The sequence below is a fragment of the Pseudopodoces humilis genome, chromosome 15 (assembly GCF_049639895.1).
Source record: "Pseudopodoces humilis isolate 2021_Gansu_Grassland_sample_001 chromosome 15, ASM4963989v1, whole genome shotgun sequence".
Lineage (NCBI taxonomy): Eukaryota > Metazoa > Chordata > Aves > Passeriformes > Paridae > Pseudopodoces > Pseudopodoces humilis.
This window is the reverse complement of record NC_142214.1, coordinates 12,698,362-12,716,446: the sequence shown is the minus strand read 5'-3', so window position 1 is coordinate 12,716,446 and position 18,085 is coordinate 12,698,362. Positions and strand designations below refer to the sequence as shown.

Genomic DNA, 18,085 nt, shown 5'->3' with positions numbered 1-18,085 from the left:
TGGATGTTTGCAACCAACCTGCACGAGTTAAAAATGTTCCTGTCTGTATATGTAAAAAGGAAAGCACATATTCCAAGTGTGCTCTGCACAATTTAAATGCTGTTGGAAGAAACAGTTGCCTTTAAAACATATTCTGTCCTGACACTTTATTCTCTGTGAGATATAGCTGCCTCGACTGTAGATTACTCTGAAGCTGTATGAAAGTGATTGCACTGGGAATCATGTTTTACAGGGAAGACAGAAGGTCAGTGAATGCTTTTTGTCCTGGTACATTTTTCAGTCTGAGCTGCAACTGGAAATGGCTGTAACAATGGACAATGGACTCTGCCACCTTCAGGGAATGTGATATATATATATATATATCTCCATCTAGATTTATCCATCTAGATCTATATCTATGTATCTATCTATCTATCTATCTATCTATCTAAACTATATATATCACTTAGGGTGCTTCACCTGGTTTACAGACTTTAAAGGGACTATGAAATCCAGCACTGCCTTCTTGCTCTAGGACTGTTTCTTTGGGCCCAGCTGCTGGATGTTTTGAAGGGGGTTTGGAATCTGCGTGAGTGAGAGGGTAAGAAGGTATGCAGAGCTTGGTGGAAAGTGCATATCTCCAAGGACTTTGATGCAGTTCTGTGGGTGCGTGTTAAATATTAAGACATTAATTGCACAGAAAAAGTTCTATAGAAATTAGGTGTGCCTGAATTGCCTTTTCTTTTGCAGCCTATAAACTGTAAATCCCACAATGAAATTATTCTTCTTTCTTCACCGCTGGATGCGGGATAACCTTGTGTCAGTCTCCAAGAGCCAGGAACCGCAGCCGAGCTCTTCCACAATCTTCCACACAACAGTGGAGGTGGCGGGGTGCGTGGGGGTGTGGCAGGCCAGAAAAGCACTTGGCTTTTTCCAGGCACTGTCAGCGCTCATCAAAATAACCACACGACGGCGCTGTCGACTCGCAAAAGAAATAAACTCACGGACCCAACTTGAAACCACCCCGAGGGAAGAAAGTCAAGTTAGGAACGTCCCTGCACTCGAATCAATGGTGTCAGGACAAAAATATTTCCCCAGTCTTCGCCTTCCAGTTGCAAAGCCTTCTTTGTAACACATTCAAAGAGCAACACCAACTCCTCTGCCCTAGCAATGCTTTGCACTCTTCCAGAGTCCGGCCACCAACTTGAAAACATCTGGCAAAAACAGCTCATGGAGAAAGCTGCCAGCTGAGAAAGCTCTTTCTGTCTACAACTTCCACTGCACCCATTGATTTACCAGCTCACACCCTGCTGTCAACACTTTCTTTCTTAGCTTTAGGTATCATCTGAAGCCTTCAGTCTCCCAGAGTCAGGATCCAAAGAGAATGGCACCCGGGACTGCTCACATACTAAAGGTCCTAGGACAAAAAGCTCAAGAGCCGGGCATTTGCATTCCCTCTAACAGCTGAACAGCTCTAACCCACAGTGTTGCCTACTGGAAAAAGCCTCTACATTCACTAAGAGCACCCAATGAAAAAGGCCACCTCCGAGAAGTGGAAGCCACATGCCAAATTCAATCTTTCAGGAGACCACCTTCCAAAAATGGATACTGACTCCTTAGTTGTATGAACTGAGGCAGTGCTTCCACACTGATTATGCCAGGCCAGAAAGTTACTGCCACCCCTGACCTCCACTAGGCAGGTTCTTATTTGCATGTGAAGCACTGGGGTTATGTGATTTCCTTCCCATGAAAAAACATTGGCATTCTCATTCAGGAACTTACCAAGATAAAGTTACACACTACCTCCAATATTGCATATGCTCCTACCCAGAAGGGGCCAGGAGAGAAATGTCTTGCTAGATTATTCCTCCTTATGCTACCTTAACATCTGCTCCAGCAACACTGGCACTATGTCTCTTCCCAAGGAAAGGTGCTCTGAGTCACTTGGCCTTGCCTTGACTTCAGTACCTCGCCTAGTTTTCCCTAAGCCTACCCTTGCTTTGCTTGCTTGCCTATGTCTGCCTTGCCTGGCTCCACCTACATCTTCCTCACTTTGCTTTGTTTTGCTTACCACACAAATGAGGCACTGCAAACCAAGTGTAGACAATTGTAGGCTAGTCAAGAAAGAGAGTAGGCAAGGTCAGAGCAGTGAGGGGAAAGCAAATGGAGTGGTATGCGAGAGAAGAAATGGAAGAAGCAAGGAGAGTGGTAGCGAGAGCACAGCCTGCTGCCCTGTCCCAGCAGTAGCCTGAGCCAAGCCTAGGGAGCTCCTGCAGTGTTGTCAGCTCAGCGGACACAGTGCCAGGTCTGCAGCCTGCAAGACACACCCGCCAATTGTGGTGCAGTAGCGCAGACAGAATGTCCTGAGGCCCGAACTTCCTCTTGGTGCCATGCAATGCCCATCGTTCTCCCCCTCTTCCTCTCCCAACATGGCATGGGAATTGTTCCTGCAGGTACTGGAGGCCATGTGGAACTGCACCAGCTGTGGGGTCCTACACAGGGACATCAAACCAGAGAACATCCTGGTTTTTCTGGCCACTGGCCAAGCAAAATTGATCGACCTTGTCTGTGGCACCTACCAGCAAGACACAGCCTTACACTCTCTTTGCTGGTGAGCCCACAGCAGGGCTATGCTTCTGGTGCTAGCATCTCATGGCCCAACAGAGTCAACAGCCCAGTCTGGGTGTCGCAGCCGTGATTCTCCCTTTTGCTGACAGACATAGGACTGAGTCTTCAGTCCAGTCACTTTTGAGCTGGGATGAGTGAGGGGCCAGCTTCCAGCCCTGTTGGCAGCCTTTGCCAGCCATTCTGCCCAGGACTGGGGCTTGGGCAGGCAACCTAATAAAAGCACCCATGGGTGGGGGAATTGGCAGGGGGACAGAACCAGAGCACCAGCTGGTTTGGTGTGCAGGTGAGGAAGGGCTTGGACTGCTCTGCTCACCTGGTTTGCCATGGCTTCATAATGTTTTCTGGGGCAATGCAGGCAGGGAGGATGAAGGCATGGTTTTTCCCAGCACTGAATGGGTTTTTCTTTTGCATGAAATGGTTGGGCCTTGGCAAGGCTTCCACTGCCCTCTTCCAACACCAGTGGCTTCTTTTACAACTCAAAGTTTGTACTCAAGTCCCAGAGGTGCTGGTGAGAGGGCAGGGAGTCACACTGCATGCCACTGGTGCAGGCCCTGCACACCCAAGGATGCTTCCAAGGTTCTGGAAGTAGGCAGCATCCCCTTGATAAATTCTTTCTGTATTCCATAGGAACACTGTCCTACAGACCCCTGGGATGGACCCACTGCAGCTTGTATTATGGCAAGTCAGCTACTATCTGGTCCCTGGGCATCCTGCTGCACCAGATGGTTTGTGAGGAGCACCCTTTCAGGAATGGCCAGAACATCATCTAGGACCACCAGCTCTTGATCCCACAACAGCTTTCTCAAGGTGGATCCTCATCTCTGTGGCGTGGGAGTAATACCAGTGTTTGGAGACAGCAGCATGCTCATGAGCATCCCACTCTGGCAGCTGCTGAGGAGGTGGCACATGTCTTGCTCTCCTGCTCTCCTCCAAAACAAAGAATCGATGGGAAACTTTAGGCACAGCGCTGACCACATATAGCATGGCCTGGGCATGGGAATAGTGGGGCAAAGTGGATGGGAGCCTTCTCCCACTGACTGGAGGTTTCTGGTTTCTCTCCCCAGAGTGTGAAGATCTTATCAGGTGGTGTTTATCCATGCATGGACTTGGACAGGTCCTCATTAGAAAACCTGCTCTGTGATCCTTGGATGCAGGATATTCATCTGCCATAGAAGAAGGGAGAGAGCTATAGGCACACTTTGATCCAGAGACCTGGTAAGTTACAGCTCCAGACATGCCTTGGCAATAAGAAGCAAAGAAACACAGACTTTTTCAGCTGCTCTGAGGCTGTACAGATAAATTTGGCCATAATAAGAAACTAGCCTAGTTCTTTATAGAAAAGAAGTAAACAAGTCCCTGGGTGAGCAATGAAAGGTTGAACTTGAACTCAAACACGGGACCTCTGCCCATCCCATTCAGTCCTGAATGCAAACACCTAACTGGCTAGTGAGCTGGGTGGTGCTGAGACCCCGACCAATCAGTTCTTCAGGTGTGGGAATTTTGACTCTGTCCTGGGGTGACTTTATGATACTGGTATCCCCAATTGCCTGGTGTAAGAGACGCTTTCAGGGTGTATGGTCTGAGACATGTCAGAGACCTCTATAGTCGAGTTAGATGTTAGTAGTTTATTTCAGGGCGTGGGAGAGAGAGAGAGAGAGAGCCTGCTATGAGCCAGCAGACAGAGCTCAAAGCAGGCTCGGAGAGAACAATACAAAAGGGGGTAAAATATGAATACATGAGCTCAAGACTTAAGATAGCTAAGAAAGAGAGTAACAGAACAGAAGTGAGAGAGCTGGGAAAAAGAAGGGATAAAGAAGAGCAGGAAAGAGAGAACAGCAAGAGTGTAGAAAGCGTGAGGCAAAAAAGCTAAGAGGGCTAAGAGAACGTAGCAAGAGAAGAGCAAGAGAGCCAAGAGAACCAAGAGAGAGAACTCTCTTTTACAATTACTTATATAACCTATACATTGAATATTCTATTCTTTCACTAACCAATCTTTCTAAGTATACTAATACAGTAACATTTGTGTGCGACCTATAGAAATAGCTGGTTTTGCATATTTTTAGTTATCTCAGGGTCCTTCAGACCTTTCCTTATAAGGTTGGGAAAAGGGGTCTTAGCTTAGTTTTATTGGGGGAAAGAATGTGTTCTGGCAGCCCGGTTTCTTTGAATTCTTCAAACCGTGCTTTCATTTGTATTTCTTCCTTAGCCTTTCAGACTAAAGAGTCATATTTATAATTTCTTTCTAATTCTACCTTCCCAACAGCCTGGTTTATGTTATATATTAAGTTTTGCACCTTTAAGACTGGCTCTGAGAGCGAAGGAGGGGAAGAAGAAGTTTGTGTTGAAAGAAACATCACTCCCACACATCCTGCTCCTGGACTGTGGTGTCTGCTGAATGGACAGACAGCGGGAGAGAGCTTCTCTTTGGCTTTTAGTTAGTTTTAGCTAGCTGAGGCAGGGGAGTTCCCTGGACTTCTTTTCTTTTTTCTTGGATCTGTGCAAACCTGCTCTGGACTGAAAAACACCCAGACAAATCCCGGGAGCTCGCTCACGCCTGTGGCCCACTGGGGCCTGGGCCTCGGCACTATCCGGCACCGGAGGGACTGATAAGAACCTGTGTGGGCCGAACTACACCACATGAAAAGGACTTTTTTCTTCCTGGATTTGCCATCCAATCAAACAGTGAGAGGTTTTATTGTTTAATATTATTCAATTTCTGTTAAATAAACAGTTTTTTCCACTTGTCTCCAAAGAAATCTCTTCTTTCCCGAACCAGTTGGGGGGAGGCGTCGTTTGGATTTTGCTTTCCTGGGGGACCCCCATTTAGAGTTTTTCTCCCAAATTTGCCCTAAACTAGGATGGACTCTCCTTTAAAGCAGGTGTCCATAATAAATTTTGGCTGTTTGCTGCATGACCTTTGGTGAGTCCTGTCATTTGCCTGTCTCCAAACTGTGACTGTTACGCCTGTATCACTGTGGAGGAATCACCAGATGGGAACATGCAGCTCTTGTACTGGAGCTGAGCTGGTCTGCCCAGCACTGGTGGCCATCATACAAGCTGGTTTTGCTTGTTTTGTTTCACTGGCAGCTGGGGCCCTGGGCAGAACACTAACAGCCTGGTCTCATCCCCAGGGAAGAAGGAGCCCCTGGAGAAGCTGTACCAAGTGAGCTGCTGCTGCTGGAGACAGTGATGACAACATCAAGGATGACAACTTCTTCCTCAACCTGGCCACTGGCAAGCTGAAGATGATTGACTTCGATTCTGGAAGCTTCTTCAAAGCTCCACAAGTGAATTGTGGAAGCTTCTTCAAGGCTCCACAGCGAATTTGCAGATGAGTCCAGAGTCACAAGGATGTTCCTAGATTTGGGCATTGCACAGCTTGGCCAGGAACCAAAGGTTCCTCCCTTTGCTGGGGTAGATGCAGATGCAACTAATTCTTCAGTTGGCTGCCAAGCTGCTTTTTCCCAATCCTGGAGGGATAGGCTGGGGTGGTTACAAAATGGGAGTAAGCTCCTGGCCCTGCCAACAGCCCCCCCACTCATCATGCCCTGGGCTGGGGCTGGGGCGTCCAGCCCAACACAAATAAAACCCCATGGTGGGAGCCGAAGTGGGACTCCAGAACCTGTGCACGGACTGCTTTGCTTTGCAGGCAAGGAAAGGCTTGGGCTGCTCCACTCCCCTTGTTTGCTTTGCGATCATCATTACTTTAGGGAGGCAGTGCAGGGGGGAAAGGAGAAAGCATGGGTTTCCCTTACCCATGGGTGGGTTTTTCCTTAGCATGTAGGGGTTGGGGCCTTCCTCAAGCCCCCGACAGAGATAAGGTTTTTTACCTTTTTTTCTTGTTTCTCCTTTCTGTCTATAATCTATTTTCAATAATTTGTTGGTTTTTTTTTCTAAAGGGAGTGTTCTTGGTGGTGTCCAGCCTGGATCGGAAAGTGCTTGGGACCAGCTGTGGCATGGATGGGATATACCCTTGGAGAAGGCTGAGGACATTGTTTGGGACCAGCTTTTCTTCCAGCAGTGGATGGTGTGAGGTGGGTCATCTTGGCATGGTGGGATAAGAGCTTTTGGGAGATGGCAGCAAGCACAGGAGCTCTGGGCAGCTGTTGAGGAGGTGGATCTGCCATGGCTGGCTGCAGGCTGGGTACACGTCCTGCCCTCTTGCCAAAGGCAGCAATGATAGGCAGGTTTGGGCACCACTGAGCACAGCCAGCATGCTCTGGATACCATGGGTGGCTGGGACAAGAGGAAAAGGAGCCTACAACTGATGGGCAGTTTCTGGTTTCTCTCCTTGCAGTTGGGCTCTGTGGATGCTGAGGCTGCTCTGGGCTCTGCCAGGCCTCTATTGTGGCTCAGCACTGGGCAACAATAAGCCAAAAAAGATATGGTGTGACCTGCAGCAGACTTGCTTGAGCATTTCTGCAACACAGCTCAAGTTTGCAGTGTATACCTCCAAGGGTAACATGACATCCCTCCCAAAAAATAAACTTGTTCCATAACTTCTGAAATGAAATCTATCTAGGATGACCCTAAATGCCATTTTTCAGCTTGCTCAAGCTGTAGCTCAGCCCTTCTCTCAATAGTTCTCTCCTCCACCTGCCTTTTACTTCACAATTGCTCCCTTTTCCCCCCAGTGAGTTCCCAGCCCATTGCAGTCTCCATCACACTGTAGCCTTCATTGATGCCCCTCACCACAAGGAAGACTGAGCCCCAGGTTTAGGGACTCATCCTGTCACTGGCTGAAGAACAGCAATGTCTCAGAGGTCTGGTGGGATTTTAGTGTAATTCAGACCTGCTCTCTAGCCCTCAGTTCTCCTCACTGCTAAGTTCTCACTCCCTTTTCCTTGTCCTTCCAGCTCTGTAAAACCCCTTGACCCTCCCCACTCTTCCCAGCCCACCCATCCACCTCAGTTAGGCTTAAGCTGAAGCTTCTTTGTCTTCTCTGGCACATCAGTCCAGTCCTCTCTGCGGGGAGCATCAGTCCCAGAGCATAGCACACAACAGTGCAGTCTGGACCTGGACCAGCTCCCCTCCACCCTTGGCTTGACTGTTTGTGACAAGTAAGTGTTCCCTGTTTCCAGCTCTCACTGTAGGACGGCTCCAGGGCAGAGCCCAGCCTCTCTCCCACTGCATCCCCTGAAGCTTGGGGCAAGCAGTGGTCCCAGAGCTGAGATTAACAGTGAGCACCCAGAGCTGTGGCTTGCAGTCAGTGTTTGCAAATGTTATGTTCTCAACTCCTGCAACTTGTGGGGAAAACAACCTGCGTGGCCAGGCTAGCACGTCCCTCTAGGAGTGACAAGGCTGAAGGTCTTTCCTATTGCAGAGGAGCCAGCATTAAACCGTAGCAAGGTCTGGCAGGTGGGGAGCCAGATCTTGCCTACTGTCTGGGACTTGCTGCCCACCAAACACACCCACTCACCATGCTCTGTTCCATCGGGATAGAAGGGTCTGTCTGTACAAGGGTTTCCATAATGTTGTTGTACCCATGGGTAGGGAACGAGCACAGAGAGTAAAGGTGCCAGTCACATTGCTTGCACACTCCTTCCTTTATATACAAGACACATCTATGCATACCCTCTCATATAGATATATTAAAATGACAGGGATGGGTAGAGATTTCCTACAGACCTCTAACTTTGGCATAACTCACTGGGGGATTTTTTTCCCAGCATTGTGTGAGTAGGTGTCCAAGACCTGAAGTGAGCAGCATTTAGAAGCAGTTTCAAGATTTCGAGGCAGGAAGTGGAGCTGACAACCATCTGCGTAACTCACCATATTCATAGGCATGGGCTGCTGGTTCTTTTAGGAATATAGCACAATGGAGACATGAGACTTGGAAAAGTCATAGCTCTCTGTGGATTTGTGCAAAAAGGGGGAGCAGCAGAAACACTTTGTGTCTACTTGTGTGGACACAAGGTCTGAGGAGTTGGGGTGATGGAGAGCAACCTGGGCTGGTAGCAGGTCAAGTCCTGTGTCATGACAACACAGACTGGCACAAGACAAAGCTAAAAGCACAACTACACTGATGAAGACTTTCTGATGCTGCACATCCTACAGGAAAAGCTGCTGTCACACAATCCATTGGAATTTACAACTTTTATTTGCAATACTTTAGGTCCAAGTTTCAAACTGCAATATTTTTACACTCAAGACACAGTCATGCACAATCCATATTTCAATTTCCTATTGCTTCAACCACAATTCAAAATAACTTAATATTTGAAACAAAACCCAAAAATCTTTAAAAAAAGGATGCTGAGGTCAATAAGATGGATCCATGCCATCAGCACATTTACAAAGTAAATAACTTAGTTCTCTTTTTAAAAAGATCAGTTACCTCTTAATCCAAAGTTACAGAAGATTTTTCACTACACATTTGTTTATTGTTTTTCTCTTTAATATTTTTTTCTGTTTTTTATTTTTTTTTTATTTTTTTTTTAAACAGATAAACACGTCCTAAAAAAGGAATGTACAGCAAAATGAGATACATTTCTGATAAACAATGAAAATGTAGGCTCCTCCTCTGTTTACTTTTGTCTGGATACCCTGAAGGAAAAAATCTATCACACACCAGCATAGGTGTAAACTGGTTGCTTTTAACTAAACCGGAGTTTAGCACTGGTGATATCCTGATCTAGTCAAGAGTTGAAGAATTCTTTTGCAGATCTCAAATCATGTGTTTGCAGGCACAGCACCTGCAATGCTGATGCACCAGCGCATGAGAATAACTCTGTTAACATTCCCCCACAGAATTTGGGCTCTGCCCAAGAAGGAGGTGCTATGGTCCTTTGCTCCTTATTCCCCTGTGGAGCAGCTCCCTTCCCACTGGCAGACCTGCTAAAGGCAGAACCAGGCAGCTCCTCGCACTGAAGGGCTAAGGCAAATCCCCTTGCTGTGCTACAGATGGATTTATCAGCATTAACATGGGGATACACAGATGGACCAAAATCAGTTGCCTTTGTACAGCTAAGCTTAAAGGTGAAAAATCTCAAGAGCCAAGGATGGAATAGACTGACAGGCTGCCTGTTTGCTGTGCTGACCCACTTGTGACCAGCACAGTTTTTTGTGAGGCAGAGTGAGAAAAAGTGGCAGCTCCCTCCCACTCAGGCAGCCAAGGGAACCATCCAGCCCTGGGACTTGGGGCACTGTCAGCACCTGCTGTTTCAGTGACCAGTTCAGCTGTCATTGAAAGCAACAACCAAATTCTCACTGACTCCAGAAGGAGCAGCAATAGTGCTTGAATTTGATCCCTAAGCCTGGGGCAGTGCTGGACCCACACAGTGTGACACAGCAAACAGACCTTTCAAAACAACTTCCTGCCATTATTCCCTCCCATTTGCAGTGGTGTCACACCAGTCTGAGGCATCTGGGAGCCCTCAATGCATCTGACTTCAGATGGCAGGCCCTGGGCTCCTGGAGATTTTGCAAGGAATGGAGGTGGAGATTCCCTCCCCATATCGAGTTTCTGTATAAAAAGTCTGCTGTGACCAGGCAGCTCAAAGGACAGAGAAATGAGGGTCTCAACCACTTTATTTGGGCCAGTTACACAGTCTTGGGTAGGAGCCACTGAGCACATGGGGAGCAAAGGGCACAAACAAAGAAAGACGGACAAAACTAGTCAAGTGCAGAGACTGGAATGGGCAAGACCTGGGAGAAGTAACACATTGCTTCATTTCACTCTTTAGAAAAGCTCTTTCATGTTTCAAACACCTGAGAGGCATGAAGGGCAGAAAGGAGGTTACATATAAACAATACTTGTGTTTTCACACACTCACCCTCTCAGTGTTCTAGAAGAAATTGGATGAAATATATTCTCTCTGAGTTGTATCATTTGGCATGAGCAGCTCAGCACTAGGAGCTAAAGCAGCCAAAGCCTTAGGCCACAAGAGCTGACCAAGAGAAAACTGGATGAAACTAAAGTAGCTAACATGGACCTAGCTGAATCCAGCAGATAGAGTTACAGAACTGTAGAATACTTTATGTTGGAAAAGACCTCTGGATGCCATGGTCAGGAGCTGTTTTAGTGGCTGGCATCCACAAACATGTAACACCAAGGAGTTGTAATTCAAAGGTGTGCACACGTGTCTGACGGCTCTTCTGACCTGCATTCATGGCTGCCAACTCAGGCCACGGTGCCTAACCATGCTCCTTTTGGCTCCATACCTAAGTTGGGCAAGGCAAGCATTGCTCACAAGCCTCCAGCAGCTGCGAACTTTGTGCCACCAAACAGAGCAGAAGGTACCTTACACACAGGTGCTGAAGTTGATGTCTGATCTGCTTGAAAACTGTGCAGGGCAAAGCCACTGTGATCACAGGCTATTAAATAAATTAGCAGTTTCCAGTATTATCAACTTTAACTAATGATATCGCTCCCAGCTTCCTCAGTCAAGGTCAGATTCTCGCAGAACTCAAGTGCTTGCCTAATGGAATTGCTAAGCAGCAAGAACAAGGTTTGCAGGCTTGTGCCCACATGGCAGCCCAAAGGGCACCCATATAGAGCATATGGACATCCCTCCTCTTTACTATAAGACCTTTTTTTCTTTTGAGATAACTCTTGTAACCAAAGGTACATGCAACTGTTGGTAGGCTCTAGCCAGTGATGGTTTGCAGGCACAATGCACACCTAGGATTATGGCAACCAGCTCTAAACTGCATCCAAAGAGACGGATGAGTGACATTCTGCAAGTTTCAGTGAGAAAAATAAAATTACCCTGCCAGTTCAAGGACAGACGTGAGCAAAGAGAAGTTTTAAAGATCCCTGAAGTGCAAATCACACTCAAAAAAAGCTTGGATGGTTTCTCTTGAAAGATAGGTTGTCCTTTGTCTGCTTCCTGAAAATTTGGGACAAAATTGGAAATACTTACCTGGTATGGGGAGAGGAGAGGGGGAGAAAAAAAGGAAATGAACACTTACATTTATAGGTCTTCATCAAGCCATCATTAAGTTGCTGCCTATCTGGACATGAATGAATGATCCAAGAGGGAACAGGAACACCAGGAAGGTGTATGGAGCACTGACTTGGTAGCACTTAGCAAGGCAAAGCTGGCACTAGAATGCATGTCCTGGGTGTCAAGCAAAGAAACACTGGCTCCTGCCTTTAATGGCAGATGTCACAGGGCTCTCTCTGGCTCTTTGTTCACTTGATTTGCTCAGGACTGGACTGAGAAATACAAATATTTACATGCTCAGTGTGAGGAATAGTCAGTAGCCACACCAAGGATTATATACTGGAAATAACTGCTGTATGGACAATAGAGTATGGTGACATTTCCTACAACTAAAGGACAGGAGACAGGTACTTCCCTTCTCATGGTGACTGAAATGTGCTTAATTTTTGGTGGCAGGACACAGGAAGGACTGACTCAAAGTGCAGCCACTAGCCTCAAAGAAACTCAGCACAAACCCTTGAGTTCTTCTGTGTGTAGTGGAGTGGCCAACCACTAACCAAAGATGAAGAATAAATACACATATATTTACAAAAGCACAGGACACAAGAAGTGAGAATGTAACCCCAGCCCAAGTTTGGGATCCAACCCTGAGAGCACTGTAAGATCCATCCCATGCAGGTTCCCAGGAGTGCATGCAGGAGCTGTATGGAATTTCACATAGGTATGTTTATTTTTTTTTTCTTAAATAAATAAACTTTTCCGTACTTCTCAAACTTCCCTGACTTTACTGCAACCATGCTTCTGTCCCAAAACACATTTAAACCACAGTGAGCTACTGGCTCATTTTCACGTCTTCATTGCAGGGATGGGAATCATAGTCAAGTTCCTGGACAGGGTATTTCACTGTTTAATTTAAAAATTAAGACAATTAACCAATCCTTTAAAACCTTGGAATAAAAGTGTCTGAAACATTTAGTTTTCATTTTGCAATAGAAACAGACTATTTCTAATACTTCAAAAATATGTATAACTAATTGCTTGATCTGAGGATAGCAGTCAGAAAACTCGAGGTTGCTCCAGAGATTTTGTAGTATTTGTCTCTTTCCTTTCAGCAAGGGCAATGCTAATACGCTTAATGTCAATCTTAATATACTCTGTGAGCCTGAAAATAATGTACAAGACTTGACTCCCTCAGGACTGGGTTTTTGTGGGTTTATGTTGGGTTTTTTAAAAGTACCTGTGTCTTTTCTACATTTAATATACAGGCTGGGCGGATACAAACACAGCTCCCATCTTTCAGTATTAGGGAGTGTGAATCAGCACCAGAGACTGTCCCAGGCACAGAGCCACAGGGATACTGGAGGTATGTTCCCTGCATGTCATACAGTCTCCACTAGGCAAATCTAGTCCATGCTGAAATCAGCCACTGGCAGAGATTATGTCTACTGAATCTTGTCTGCTTCCCAGGAATTTGTTTTAAAAGAAAAATCTCAAACCCAAAGATTTGCTGATGGAAAGAAAAAGGAATATAATATTTAATAAAATAAAAAGTAAGGCCTCTTAGGAGAGTGTCTGTCTTTAACAAGGCAGTGGCAACAATATTCTGTATCCTGAGGCATACACTGATCAGAGGAAAAAGCTACCATTTGATTTCCTTATTTTTCATACCTGCTGTCTTCTGGAAAGTTGTGGTGGTGGAGTTTTTTTTTAAGTACATATGCTGAAATACTTATAGGTAAAGGAAATAAATAGGGAATTCCCCCCCTTACCCAATCAAATAGACTAGTTTGTTGACAGAAGTATTTAGACTGTATGTCCAGCGAACACTTGCCATTACAAAGTGCTTTCCTTTAAAAGGATGACTGTCTGTTCTTTTGTGGATATGAAAAAATAAAAGATATACTGGGAACAGAAACCGTCACTCACTTCTTCACTTCTTACAGGAATACAAACATGTGTCATCTTGAATGTTTTACACATTGAGGGCAGCCCAAATTACTCTTTTGCAAGGAAGCTTCTCCTACAGACACAGATCTTGAGCTGACAGACAAAAATGGGACCTCACAAAGTCTTCTAAACAGAACAGAATTGTTCAGGTTGAAAAAAACTTCTGAGCTCATCAAGTCCAACCATCAACCCAGCACTGCCAAATCCAGCACTAAACCGGTCCCCAAGTGCCTCATCTACAAATCTTTTAAATACCTTCAGAGATGGTGACTCCAGCACTGCCCTGCACAGCCTGTTCCAATGCTTGACCATCCTTTTGGTGATTCTTCCTATATCCAATCTAAACTTTCCTTGGTGCAACTTGCAGCTATTTCCTCTTGTCCCAAAGCTTGTTATTTGGGAGAAGAGACTGATTCCTCCATTGCTCTAATCTCTTTCAGGCAGTTGTATACTGCTGGCTCATGTTCAGCTGCTCTCAACCAGCACTCCCAGGTCTTTTCCCACCAGGCATTTTCCAGCCGCTCTTTTCCAAGCCTGGAGCTACAGGGGGTTGCTGTGACCCAAGTGCAGGACCTGACACTTTACCTTGTTGAACCTCATCCAACTGGCCTTGGAGCAGCAATCCAGCCTGTCCAGATCCCTCTGCAGAGCCTTCCTGTCCTCCAGCAGATCAATACTCCACCCTAGCCTGGTGTTACCTAAGAATACCCTCGATCCCCTCGTCTAGATCACTGATACAGATATTGAACACAACTGGCTCCAGTACCCAGCCCTGGTGCACCACAACTGACAGCCCCAGCTGGCTGTGACTCCATTCCCCATGACTCTCTGGGCCCAGTCATCCATCCAGTTTTTTTACCCAGAGAACAGTGTACCCATCCAAGCCATGAGCAGCCAATTTCTCCAGGAGAAAGCTGTGGGAAACACTGACACAGGCTTTACTAAATTCCAAGTAGACACATCCATAGCCTTTCCCACCATGCCCTAGGCAGGTTATGCTGTTTTAAAAGGAGATAAGGCTGGTCAGGCAGCACCTGCCTATCACAAACCCACACTAGCTGGGCCTGATCCCGTGGTTGCTCTGTATGTGCCATGTGATGGCACTCCAGATGATCCGCTCCATGACTTTTCCCATCACTGAGGTCAGGGTGACAGACCTGTAGTTCTCAAGATCATCCTTCCAGGTCTTTGTGTAGATCGATGTCATATTTGCTGTAGTCCAATAATCTGGGATCTCCCCCTTAGCTAGGACTACTGGTAAATGATGGAAAGGGGCTCAGTGAATTTGGACACTCCTGCCCCTATTCACCTCCTGCTGCAGCTCAGGCCCAAAGCGGAGGAGCTCCTCTCCCTGGGCACATGTCCCACAGCTGTACTCATGCTGCTGCCTCCAGGACTGGCCTAAGAGCAGGGCACAGTCTGCAGCTGCACAAACTGCCTGGCTAGCAGCATGATCCCACCATAGCTCTATCTGGGCCACTGCATGGGTTGTGGTGGGTGCAGAGCTTAGAGAAGCCATGGCTTTCTGTTGGGTGGACACCATTGCTCTCTGGTCAAGCTGGCACCTTCCTGCACACCTTTCTACACCATCTGCTATTTGGCCTATTTGCCTGTCCTGGCCGCTTCCACTCCCCAGGGGCTTCTTTTATAGGTGCAAAGCTTGGGAGCCATTGGTGCAGGACCTGTCAATCACTGTCACTCCAGCTGTGGGCTCCTGGCAGCTCCCTCAGCTCCTCCTGATGTTCCCCCAGTTCAGGAAACCGGAGCTGCTCGCCTTGACGTATTATTTGGCCATCTGAAAAATCAGATGTTGTGCTCCCCAGGAAATGATGAGAAGTTAATTTCTACTTAGCTGTGGTAACTCAAGGAGGGTTGCCTCTCCCTGTTGCCTTTGCCAAGGACACTGTGATGGCCAGTGTGAGCGAAGGTAGCAGAAGTAAGGACATTTGCCACACAAAGACTGCAACTAAACAGGATGCTCCTGGCCTGATTCAAGAACAGCCCCAAGCATCCTTCATTACTGCTGGCCAGACATGAAGGCAGTGAGTGGCTTAAAGGCTATTTAACCCTTTGCAGGACCAGGCCAACATGAAGATCTATAGCAGAAAGCTGTTTTACTTGTGGGGATCTTTTGCTCAGTGGGTGCATGTTGCTTCAGCTGCATCAGTTTTGAAGGTCTTGCATTAGTTGTACTCTAAAATACAGCAACAAGTATGCCAATAAAATGCTTTTACTGAGTGAAGCCACACTGTCTTTCAGAAATAAATAAATAAAACACAAATTGCATACTGAAAGTATTCTGCTCCATTCCAAATCTGCTGACTTGTCAAGCACAATCCTCAGAAACATCCCCAACATCAGGCAAATCTTTTGCAGCAACTCAAGAGCTTCATTGCGCAGTGCTTGCCATATGTAAGACAGCAGAAAGCAGGCTGGCCTGGTGCCTCCAACTAATTCTGCAATCCACCTGCATTTCACACTTTTGTTCTTGCTCAGTGCACAACTCCAGGTTTTAAGGTGCTTTCTTCCAGAGCTGGCTGCTGCATTGGCTTCTGCAGATCGGAACTGCAGGTTGTTCCTCACATCAGCTTTGGTTCCCAGGGCAGAACTCCTGTGCCTAAAGGATGCTCACCTGTGCAGGAGCCTGCAGAGCAGCCTGGTCCCCTCCCCCTCTGCCAAGAATTCCACAGACACTATGAACTTTTTCCAGGAGCTACAAGACAGATGGGAGAAGAACAGGCACTCTCAGAAGTGACACCACCGCTCTGCTCTGTTAGCTCTTCTCTACTCCTGCAGAGATTCAGGATGGCAAATCCCACCAGGCTGTGCATTTCTCAGCTTGGACACAATTTCCCTGGAGAACAGTCCCCACCCAGTTTGGCTCAGAGACGGGAGGATTAGTCCTGTCCCAGGAAGAGGTACCCACAGCCAGGCTGCTGCCACTTGTCGCTACCAGTGCCTCCTTCCAGTCTGGCTCTGCCAATGCTCAGGCTGCTTTGGGCTCTGCCAGGGCTCTGCTGGGGGCTCAGGCCTGGGCACAGCTGGGCCCACTCTCCCCTCAAATTGCTCTGACAGCTTTGCATCAGACAAACCTGTTCTGAGCACACTGACTGATTTTTCTGCTGTTTCAGCTGAATAAGACTCTCACCTGGGCAAAGAGATTGCAGTTAGGGGTACAAATCCAATTGGCAAGGACCGAATCATTACACAGTCCCAGCTGAACACCTGTATCTCCGTGGGATGTTTTGTCTGTCCCACTCTTCATTCCTTTTTGGTTGGAAATGCAATTGCACTTTCTTCCTCATGTAGAAGTACCACAGCTGGGCAAAAACTGGCAAATGGGCCATATTCAAAAGGCAGTCTGGAGCTGATGAATGAAGAATTGCCCTTCTCCAATTCCAAGCCATACCAGAAACCCCATAAACACAACTTTCCATCATTAAGAAAGAACTGACAATTTAAAAGTGAATGTACAGATTATTCACAGGGTGAGAAGGAAGGCAATCTTCCAGCTGAATTTGCTTTACCTTGGAAATGACTGAGGCAGCAAAGCATTTTCTGTCATTACCTCTCTGTCCTTAGCCCCGATTCATCTTAAAAATAAATTAAGGAGCTGGAAAGCAGGAAGAAGACAAATGATAATTTTTTACTCCTCGAGGAACTGGGGTGATCCTACCACCATGACTGTGACTGTTGGTTTGTTCATCCATCCATCTGTCCTGCAGCATGAGAGTTGAGTTTTTACAGAGTTTGTGTTCTCAGTCCTGCTCCGAGCTGGCAGGGCAGAAAGCCGACCTGCAGTGCTAGCGGCTGCTGTTTTTAATTGCTTCCTTCGCTGCAATGATCAGAGGAGTCAGGCTTGAGAGCGGCTTGGCTAATTTTAAAAATGGATGCTGCCCAAACAAAAAAACCAAGAAAAGTGCCATTACTTTCCAAACTCGGTTCCTCACAGGCTCAACCAGGATTCCACTCGTTACCAGAAATACTCAGAAATAGGACTGAGGGGGCCATCTGCACTTCCACCAGGAAGTCCAGGACATTGCTATCACAGGCAAACATGGCCTATATGCCTATCAATCCATTTTTCCCAGTGTCTTCACCTTGCTGGGATTTTTGCCCTGCCAGTGCTCTGAAAATGCTGCTTGCTGCCCCAGAGCTTTGTTCCTTACAGGAAACTCAAAAGACTCACTTAGGTTCCTCCTTTCTAAAGACACAAACCGTGTTAATTCTCAAAAAATATGCATGTAAGTCATTCCTTAAGAAACTCAAATACCTCTAAGAAATGTTCAACCCAGTAGGATTTAGGTTTCTGTGTTTTCTTGAGATCTGTACTGAGGTACAGGTTTTCAGCAGCAAGTCAAGAGCAGGGAGACAAGTGGCAGAGTGCTGATGGACTCAGCTCTGGCTTGCAGGGAGAACAGTGTCTACCTTTCTATCCCCTGGCCCTCCTGTGCTGGCTGGTACCTTCCTTCCCAGCAGGGACAGTCAAGTGGCACATTCTGCAGCTCCCTCTCCCATAACACCTGGCAGCAAACCTCAAGCAGCTTGACTGTGCCAGGAAGCAAACAGGGTTGGGATAAGTCCTGTTCAACTGTCCCTGTTTGGGTGGCAGAAACCTCTAAAAATGGGGCTTAGTAGCAGAA

The 18,085-nt window shown here is 46.8% G+C and overlaps 1 protein-coding gene across 6 annotated transcripts in view; it reads right to left on the bottom strand.

Moving 5' to 3' along the window:
* Window positions 1-8,688: 8,688 nt before the first annotated feature.
* LOC102104844 (serine/threonine-protein kinase PAK 3) overlaps window positions 8,689-18,085 on the bottom strand; it is a 77,983-nt gene continuing 68,586 nt past the window's right edge. For all 6 annotated transcript variants that reach the window (XM_014258769.2, XM_005530029.3, XM_014258768.2 and 3 more), the window contains one exon: window positions 8,689-17,335. In XM_014258769.2, coding sequence (XP_014114244.1) covers window positions 17,246-17,335 — 90 coding nt within the window. In that variant the 3' untranslated portion in view covers window positions 8,689-17,245. The remainder of the gene's footprint in view (window positions 17,336-18,085) is intronic.